Source organism: Stenella coeruleoalba, assembly GCF_951394435.1.
Source record: "Stenella coeruleoalba genome assembly, chromosome: 12".
Lineage (NCBI taxonomy): Eukaryota > Metazoa > Chordata > Mammalia > Artiodactyla > Delphinidae > Stenella > Stenella coeruleoalba.
The window spans coordinates 52,236,362-52,246,815 of NC_137158.1; the positions used below are offsets into that span (position 1 = coordinate 52,236,362).

Here is a 10,454-nt window from a genome sequence, read left to right on the forward strand (position 1 = left end):
CTTTTCCTCTGTCTTCCAATGGCTGGCCCCAATCAAAGGTCATCTCCTCAAGAGGGTCTTTTGGTCTTTCTCAGTCACCAGGTCTTAATCAGCTCTACTTCCTACTCATTCTAGACACTTCCTATCAATCACCTTCTTTATTTTCTTCATAGTTCATTATTAGTCAGTGAAATGATTGATTTTATTTAGTTATTTATCCCCCTGTCCTGCAATGTAAGCTTCAGGGAGACTTTAGTGGCTTTGTCTATCCTGTTCTCTTCTGAATCCTCAGTGCCTGGAGTGGAGCCTGGCACACAAACCATGCTCACTAGGCACCAGTTAAATGAATGAAGGAGTCCTCTGCTGTCTGTCAGTGGCCCCTTTTAGGTGCAGTGTTTAGAATTGTAGAGGTGACATCTGACGTTATCATTACTTGCATAGAGGTTCCAGAATTCTGGCTTTGCAGTGAGGACCTCATTGGCTTCCTTTAGTTACTGTTGCTGTCACTGTTGCTGCCGTTCAGGCAACCAAGGCACATTGCTGACTCATACTGAACCCCTTAAAACTGGTCTCTTTACTTATAGATCCTTATCCTCATAATTCTTTATTTCTGTGTTTAGCTTTTTCCTCCAAGCACATTATTTTAATTGACATCATCTTGTTAGATTTGGTTCAGGCGATCCACATTTTGAAGTCTTTTTGGATCCTGATTTTCTTCTCCAATTAATTAGGACATTTTGTCCCCTGAAGACTTGGCTTACAGCACGACGACCTCCTCAACCCTGAGTTTCTTGCTTCTGACATGGGCTGATTGGAATTTCAGACATCCTTTGTTTGGTGTAGCTTTTGTATCATATGAAGCTTATATGGTTCTATTTGAAAACTCCTGAAGAATAAGATCAAGAAAGTTGTTTCACTTTATTTTGATCTTCTCTCTGGCAGGGGATGGTAGTTCCCCATCAAGGATGGGAGAAAATTGTTTCTAGGTTCCACCCTTCTCCATCTCCTTTTCCAGTTTTATATCATTCTTAGATTGAGAGGGGAAAAATCATTCCTTCACCAAAGAGTTGTAGATAACTGTTCCTTTGGGTGAATTTAGTTACGTGTATAGCTAGAAGATTATGTTCCTCCGTGTAAATTTGTGGAGAGATAGTATAATCATGTGAAAGAATACAAACTTCACTAGAGAATGGGTTCCTTGAACTCGGGGACTGTCTTTTACCTTATGCCTCTAGGACCCAGGATAGTGTCTGGCACACAACAGTTGCAGTGAGCATCAACACTCATGTTGTTAATGGTAATAGGCACTTCCATTTTATTAAATAATATTCAACACCTATGGTTACTACGTGCCAAACCCTACCTAATGCTTTGTATACATCAACTCCTTTGCTTTTCTAAACAACTAATAAGGTAATACTATACCCATCTTATTGATGAGGAGACCCAGATACAGAAAAGGTAAGTAACTTCTGCATTTCACATAGCTCCAAAGCTACAATGCTAATGCTGGAACACAGGTAATAGTGTTCTCTAAGTTATTTCCTTAACCACTACCATATGCTATCTGCCGGAATTAATGCCGGGGGTTATGCATGCATTATTGCACTTGATCCTCAATACGTCTGTATGATGTAGGTATTATTTTCCCCATTTTACAGATAAGGGAACAAAATCTTAGGAAGTTTAAATAGCCTTCCCTTGGTCACAGAACTAATAAATAGCAGAAGGTGGAATTGGAATCCATTTCTGTCTAAAATCTAGTCTCTTAAACACTAAGGTATAGCACAATATTGTAGATACATAATAAATGAATAAATGATACCTGGATAATTAAAGTTAAACTATAGGTTTTCATGAGGAAAAAAGTTATTCATTGAAAGACAGTAGAGGCTGGAGACTGCTAAGATGTACTGTGAGTTAATGTTAGGTAACTTCCTCTATTGCAGTTGAAACAGACCAATTTATTAACTGTTATGATCCTGCACAAATAACCCTGTTTTTTTGTATAAGAGAGCACAAAAGAAAATCTAGACTAAAACAACAGTACACTTGGGGCAATTAAATATCAAAAAAATCTTAATCAGAAATTGTTTCTGCCTGGCTTGTTTTATTGAGGAATCGTTCTGCGTATTGAGCCAGCAGCATTCATCATCCAACAATTCTGACATCTGTAGTGCATGATAAAAGCAAACTAGGACATATATACACTACCAAACATAAAATAGATAGCTAGTGGGCAGCAGCCACATAGCACAGGGAGATCAGCTCGGTGCTTTGTGACCACCTAGAGGGGTGGGATAGGGAGGGTGGGAGGGAGACGCAAGAGGGAGGGGTTATGGGGATATATGTATGCATATAGCTGATTCACTTTGTTTTAAAGCAGAAACTAACACACCATTGTAAAGCAATTATACTCCAATAAAGATGTTTTTAAAAAAAGCAAACTAGGAACTTAATCCCAGGTTGGATAGTGCACTGTAATTTAAACTATTTTATTAAAATTGCCATATCCTTTAATATTTTTTATGTAAAAAAATTTTTAACATCTTTATTGGAGTATAATTGCTTTACAATGGTGTGTTACTTTCTGCTTTATAACAAAGTGAATCAGTTATGCATATACATATGTCCCCATATCTCTTCCCTCTTGTGTCTCCCTCCCTCCCACCCTCCCTATCCCACCCTTCTAGGTGGTCACAAAGCACCGAGCTGATCTCCCTGTGCTATGCGGCTGCTGCCCACTAGCTATCTATTTTACATTTGATAGTAAAAGTAGTCAAGGAACGTAAGGATTTAAAAGATGTGTGTGCATGCGTATGTGTATTTGTATCATGTGTGTTTTAATAGAACATTATGGCAAATGATTATATTGTAGACTCTGTGCTGTCTGAAGAGCTTTGGTGTGTACTTGAATATTATTAGGATATGCCTCAACATTTAACTTTGTGAGAATTTTAAAATAAATTTGTGAGAATTTTAAAATAAATGTTTTTGTTAAGAATTTCTTTCTCCACAGGATAAATTGCTTTATCTTCATCACTCTTCGCTTTGAATGCTTGATAGCCATCTTCTTTCAGTATGGAAGCTATTTATTGGATAAAAGTTAATCGAAATCCTACTGTGTAACAGACTCTGTGACATGCATTGTGTTCATAGCAAGGAGAGAAACTGATAAAGTCCCTGCTCATGGAATTTATAGTCTAGTGGGTACTCGTTGTCAAGTAACCCTCTAGTGCAGGACATTAAATGGACCCCTGTATATTTTAGCATGGATTCATCTTGGGAAACCAATTATTTCAGTTGAGTCTAAGAAAAACAATGTTACAAGTCTAATTATTAAGTGCTTTGTGCAATTGTCAATTGTGTTAAAATGTATTTTATTCATGTACTTTTTTCTAAGATAAATTATCATTTCTCCTTCTCCTTCCCTCTCTCTCTGTCTCTTTCTCTCTCCTGCACACACACAGACACACACACACACACACACGCACCCCACATTCAACTGCAGCCAGTCTCCATTCTGATACATGCATCTAATACCTATTATTGAGGTAAAATAGTGAAAGTGACTTAGGAAATAAACCTCCTTATTTTAAAATTCTCACCTTCCTTTTCATTCTCTCTTTAGAAATGAATTTAAGTTTATTTAAATGAAGGAGTCAATTTATCAGTTAATTCTGTAATTATTTTTGCTTTGATAATTAGTTCCATTGCTGTTCTTCTTCATTAGCATGTGTGGTTGTATTTTAGTTTATAGTCTTTCTTTTTGAAAATTAATGAGGTCTGTGAAGAGGCATATTGCCACAGCAATAGCCAAATGGTTGGAATGCAGCAGCAGGGGAAAAATTCATTATGGAGGATAATTTAAAAGGGCAGCTGCTTCTTTAATGCCATAGCCATTAAGATGACAGCTTCCTGCCACCACAGTAGCACTTTTCATTGACTTTCCTCCTTCCCAGTTTTATGTTGTTTCCTAGTGAGGAACTGAGATATAATTCCCACCTGCTATCAAAGGCATGTGCAAGGGGTTTTCACATTATTTGCTTTCCTAATCATAAAGTGCTCCTGACTAAACAAGAGGGGTTTCTACTTTTCTTAAAGTTTTCAAGAGTAAGATTGATTTTATTCAGATGCCCTAGTGGAAAATTGAACAAAACTCATATTGAAATATTGATTTTTTTCCTAAAGTTCTCATTAAATATAAAAAAAGATGGTTAAAAATGCACATTCCTGTTGAAGTCGTTTCATAGAGCCCTTTCAGACAGGAATCAAGGCTCCTTTTATTTCTACTTCTTTTCTTATAACAATAAGTTCACTGTAATAATTCCCCCATTTGGTGATCTCTTGGAATGCATCAGTCCTGTACTAGAAATTCTCAGACTCAAAGAAAAGTCTCTTGCTTGACTGTAAAGAAGAGAACTTAAGCCTATTATTATGTATTTAGAATCCTCTGCTGTGCATTATTCTATTCAGAGGCCAGAGGGGATTGTTTCCTTTGATGCAAAACATCACCATAAATGTATCTCTTTAAATGTGCAGCATTCTCAGTTCATAAGTCTCTTGTTGTAGAAAAAGTTAATCCGCATCCATGAGAGAAGTAATAAAGGAGAAAAGACAGAGAACAGAAGGTGATTGTTTGGCAGTAACGCACTGACATTGGCTTTATCATTTCTAGATCCCAATCAGTTGTGGATCCTACAGTGTTAAAACGCATGGATAAAAATGAGGAAGAAAACATGCAACCTTTGCTCTCTCTGGACTGATAACTTCTCTACCCTCCCCATGGATTAGAAATGGAAGGTACTTGTTTTCAGCACCAGGGCCAGCGCTGTGGAGGAATTACCAGCTGGAAATTTATTTATTCACGTTAATGTAGCATAATATATAAGACATCAGGCTTTCCCGTTTGCCTGAACCATGGGTGCCCTGGTCTGAATTTTTTTTAAAAGGTCAATAATTTATTCTGTAAGTGCCAAGTTCTTTGTAAATACAATGTACTCTTCACGTCAAGTTTGTAAATTTTGGTAGTAACTTAAATTGGAAGATTGGCTTATGAGTCTATGCCAGTGATATGAACTATAACAAGAACAGAAAAGACACATAAGCAATTAAAGCTAATTAAATGTAGCCCTGTTTCCTATGAAGCCATATTTCAGCTATCATAGTGATTGTTTCGTTGTTTTTCTCTGAAACTGTCGTACTCAAAGGTACATTTAATGGGCACAGGGAACTAGATGATTCTAGGAAATTATTATGATAAATGTATTAACTGTCTAGTGATTTTCAGTTCACAGAAAACGTACCCTGGTGACTATCACTGGCCTTGCATTTGGGAGACAAGGAATGGCAAATGACCTGGTAAACTCAACACTTGAACTCTTCTATGTTGTTTAATTCCTGGAGTCTTGTGAAAAAATATGTTCCCCAAATTAAGATGTGGAATTCTGAAAGAGAGTGGATTCTTTTTAAACTGCTGTCTTCACAATGTGTCCTTTATTCCAGACCCCATTTTATCCCTGTCTGATGTACTTTAAGAAACTTTTTCCCCCAAAACTCTTTGATCAAGAGAAAGAGAACTCATACATGAATAGTATTTGACAGCTAATTTTGAACATAAAAGTTGCCAAGTACCAATAAGGGGCTAATTTCTAATTCTTGTGCACTGGTTGAAAAAATATATATATTCTCACACACGTATATATTTTTACTGAACTCTAATAAATCCTCAATGTGACAGGCTTACAAAGTAAATCACACATATTCAATGGTCTTAGAGATGTTATAGATTACTGTATGCAATGCTAACTCTGGAAAACCACTTCCATTAAAGTTAATGAAAATGAGGTATAGTAAAACAGACTTTCAGTGAACTTATTTAAGGGAATTCAATTTAATTTGTAATGCAATCTTGACTCTGCCATTTTAGTGCAATATATTTTGTCTTCAAAAAAACAACAGGTATCAGCAAAGGCAGTAGGCAGTATCAGGTGATGGAGAGTAATATTGTTTTCCCCAAATTCAAGTTAATTTTCCTAATGATCCAGTAAGTTCACGTTTTCTTCTCAGAAAAGATTTTAAGAGCATATTGCATCCAGGAGAGATAATGAAATCTTCTGAGGGCATCTGAGATACTATATTATAGTATAAATCTAGATTTGGAATCCTTATGTTAAAGTTTTCACTTCATAAAAATTCTGCAATGATAGCACATTTTAAAAATTTAACTTCAAATTTCAAATTCTAGTGTGAAAAAGCAAGATTTTTACCACCTTTTCAGAGTGGTAATTTTCGAGACTGAGGATTTAACATTAAAATATTCTTTTGAAAGAAAAATATCTCAAGGAACTTTTGGAAACCAACAGAAATAAAGGCATGTAGCAGCCTTCATATACTTCTTAGTCAAAAGCTTTAAAAAGTCAAATTCTAATTCTATAGCTAAGAATCTTAAAATCAAGATCAGTACACGATTCTGCAGTGTCACCAATGGACTGTCTAGTATTTGTAAAAATACATAAATATACATTAAAAATATGAATGCAAGATACCTTAAAAATGCTGACCTCCAATCAAATGCAGAAGAATAATGACTGTCGGTCCTCTGCTCCACCCATAAATATTACAGAGATTGGAATGCATTGGAATAAAAAGCCACAGCAACTCTTAATCTAAGAACCTAACCAATGTTGTTCTTACGTTTTTGCCAACTTGACATACATTTTTTAGCATTGGGCTTTATATACTATACAAGCAAGTGTTAGACAATATGATGGAATAAAATGGAAAGAAAGTAAGTACAGGAGGCCAGTCAACCTTGCATTTTCATGAGTTTCATTTGATATGCACCATTTATTGCCAATTTTCAGAATTCTACCAGCTTCAGATGTCAACCAGCATAGCCAGCTTTTTTTTCCCCCTGTCATAGGCTAGTGTCATATACAAAAATAACTTGGAAGGCATATTTTATGTGTATACCTACCCACTTATAAGTATCATTCACACTCTCTCCCTACCCCACATTTGGAAACTGCATTGGCATTGCTGCTTGACGGCTCTTTTTCAAATGAGCAATTGAGAGTTGGCTGGATTGTGTAAAATATTTTTAAATGAATGAACAAATTACAACAATGATGTGTTTTGAAATTGCTGTATCTAGTTCGGTCTGCCTATGTCTTTTCAGTCTGGAAAAAAATTTCCAGTAATGTTTTTGAAGCTGCTTAGAGAACATTTGATCTTTATGAATTTTCCCCTCAGCACCAGCTAACTAACACTGTTTAGGAATTTTCTTTTTCCTCATGTGATTTTCTGTGTTATGTTGCTATGTCTACTGTTACATACATAGTAAATAAGCACCCTTATATTCTTTCGATTTCATTGAGATAGTACATCCCCACTCACACATACACACGAGCACTAGACTGTTTGCTCTAATGATTTGCCTCTCTATTTTGAGAGCTATGCTTTTCTTTTTCAGTTATCTTGTTACTTAAAATTTGTAGGCATCAAAGAATTACCACGTTTGATTTGGAATAGGCCCATAATTCATTTACTTCCCTCACTTAGCCTGCCTAACCTTCTATTTCTTGTATCATTTCTTTTCTCCAGTGTTTCAGGGGCAGCTGCTTCCAAAGCTGGTTTAAAAATAAGTAACTTCCTTATGTTGTCCGTGATATTTGCACACATTTTTGACTGATATTTTAAAAGGAAGAGATTATCATAAAAATATATTCTAAGAAATATGAAGAAGTGCCTCTTTAAAAATGGAATAAAGCAGTGATACTAGAATATGGATTCTATTTGTTCTCTCTTCCAAAAAGTAAATACATGCATCTATTATATTATAAGGGTGAAATATAGCTATAATCTGAAGAAGGATATTTGAGGTCTTGCTTTGAGTATTCTCGTATAGTATTGTCTTTATTGTGTAAGTTCAATACAGTAACTTCAACATGTTACTGACAAACATGGCACTATGCTAAAACAATATACAAATATTAAATTGAGTGTTGCAAGCAAGTTTTTGAAGTGCATGCATGATTACTTTTATTTCATTAATAGTTTGCATAAGTGTAGGCAGAGACATTCCTTAAGTGTTTTCATATAAAATGCTTGTTTACTTTACAGTACTGAAAATTCGTACATTCATAAGCAAGAAAGCCAAGCAGCTGGGTTCTCTTTAATATTAACTAGGTCACATTGTTAAATTAAACATTTGAAGTTTCCGTAATATTTCTGAGGGAACAGAGGTCCCTCTGATGCATCAAGGTAATGCAGAATTGTTTTAAACATCAAGAAACATGTTTACTACTCTTCACAAAAAGAAACTTTTAGAGCTATGGCAGTGTGTCTTCAGGAACAGACTTCCTTTTCATCTACAAATAACCCAAAAGCGTATGGACATGCTTATGGTCCTTTAAAGAAGTTATATCAAGAAAACCTGCTGAAAGGTTGTACAATCTTATGTTATTTTATCTAAGCGTCTAGCTGGTTTGGTTGGTTAATAATTTCTTTTGCTTCTTATTTGGTGTGTGTTTATTAATAATTACTTGAAAAATTGCCGCCAGTTATGAGGACATTTCAGAATGACTTTCAACACAAAATAAAAGGAGCAGAGCTCTGGCACGATGTGTGAACTTTCAGATATAGTATTTACATTTTTTGCATCAATCGGCTAATAGGCAAATGTTCCATTTTATATGTGCTATATAGCCTAAGAAATAGTGATACATTTTAAATTTATGAGGCTGTTAGATCATGTAAGAATCGGCAGATTACCTAAAATATATTGGAACAAACGTGGAGGACTGGCTAAATATCCAGTGTGTGTGTAATTATCTTTAGTAGTGAAAAGGATTTTGTTTTGTTTTAGTTGAAAAAAATGTTTTCCAATATGCTCTTGGAACTAGTTAGCACTATTACTATTTGAAAGGGAGAAAATAATAAATACATAAGGAGGCTTGGCTTTGAAACATTATTATATCGCTTTAATGGCTTAAAGCATATCATTTTTTTCATGAATTGAAGTTTTTATTTAGTAAATATCCATAGATTAGCCCGGCACATGGCCATAATACTATGGAACCTATTCTGCGCTGAGCGTGGGAATCTATTCCCCTATACTGTAGGAGAAAAACATGAAATAGCAATGCACTGGACTGAGACACTCAAATTGTACTATTTTTTTTAAAGGAGTGCAAATGATACTGTTGAAATAAAAAAAAATTAGAAAACAAATAAGCATAGGTCTTAAATACAATAAATGCACTTTTATAGTAAATAGTGGACATTGTTACAATTCAGAAGGTATTTGGTCAGTCAGTATTTGACTTAGTTTCAAATTTCATGCAAATATTTTTTTCCTTAATGATAGCAATGCATTTATTCTGTCAAACTTAGTTCTTGTGGTGAATGAGAGACACCTAGATAAGAAGTGAACAAACCCTAAACCATATTAAAAAATTGCAATGCATTATAATTGGTTATATATAACAGAGGTTCAAAGCTCTGTCTTGTTCTTAATTCAGTTTTTCAGTTTTCATATTTGTGTAAAAGATAAATAAAACTCCCCAAACTAAGTAATGTTTGTTTTCAAAACAGATTAAATAAGATGTCTAAGAGGTAATTATAAGAATACTGAGCACACTGTTTACTATTTGGCTCAACTACCTTTGACCTTTGGAGGGAATTGTTTATTCCAATACAATATTAAAAATGGTATAATGTAATTTTGAATTAATATACATTTTTGCTTTAAAAAAGCCTTTATTTTGCATATAGTAGATGTTGAATTTTGTAGTATGGATCTTTGCATCTGTGAAATGGAGATTTCTAAAATGTCATCTAAAAATGGGCAACAGGAACTTTATTTTGAGAGAAATTGTAGTTAGCTATTTTGGTTAGGACACCTGAAATTTTCTGATACTTGTATGTTTGGGGCTAAAGGGAAAAACACAATTCATTTCATTAAAATTACATTTTCAATAGTCTATAACTTCTAGACAAGACTTCAAAGGAGAGCTTGAATGAAGAAGTAAGTTAACTTTTAAGTTGCATGGAGCAATGGGAATGATCAATAAGTAAAATAACTAACATTTTCACATTTTCATATAATGTTATTGGATTAGACAAGGAACTAAATTCAGAAATTTGAATTATAAAAAACATTGATTTAAATTCTATAAAAATAATTAAGTAAAATTTAAAAAAATTCATTCTGACTTGAAAAAAATGCTTACTTAATAAATACACATTTGTATCTTCTGCGAGTTTTCCTCGTTTATCTTACCTGTGGATGAAAAACCATCTATGGAGGGGCAAGAGACACCTAACTAGAATCCTCTATAATTGATTTCATGACTTTCTTTAGCTCAAACGCAGATGATTTTCCTGTGCACAGCTTTTGAGGTTATCAAGTCTCGTTATTGCTGCCTCTTTCTAAAGCTCTGTCAGGAGGAGCCCACGTTTCTAGCAGCTAC

The 10,454-nt window shown here is 34.6% G+C and overlaps 1 protein-coding gene across 1 annotated transcript in view; it reads left to right on the forward strand.

Moving 5' to 3' along the window:
* Positions 1–4,968, forward strand: part of CLVS2 (clavesin 2) — a 64,133-nt gene extending 59,165 nt beyond the window's left edge. Inside the window, exon 5 of the mRNA XM_079939707.1 lies at positions 4,658–4,968. Coding sequence (XP_079795833.1) covers positions 4,658–4,745 — 88 coding nt within the window. The 3' untranslated portion in view covers positions 4,746–4,968. The remainder of the gene's footprint in view (positions 1–4,657) is intronic.
* The last annotated feature ends 5,486 nt before the right edge of the window (positions 4,969–10,454 follow it).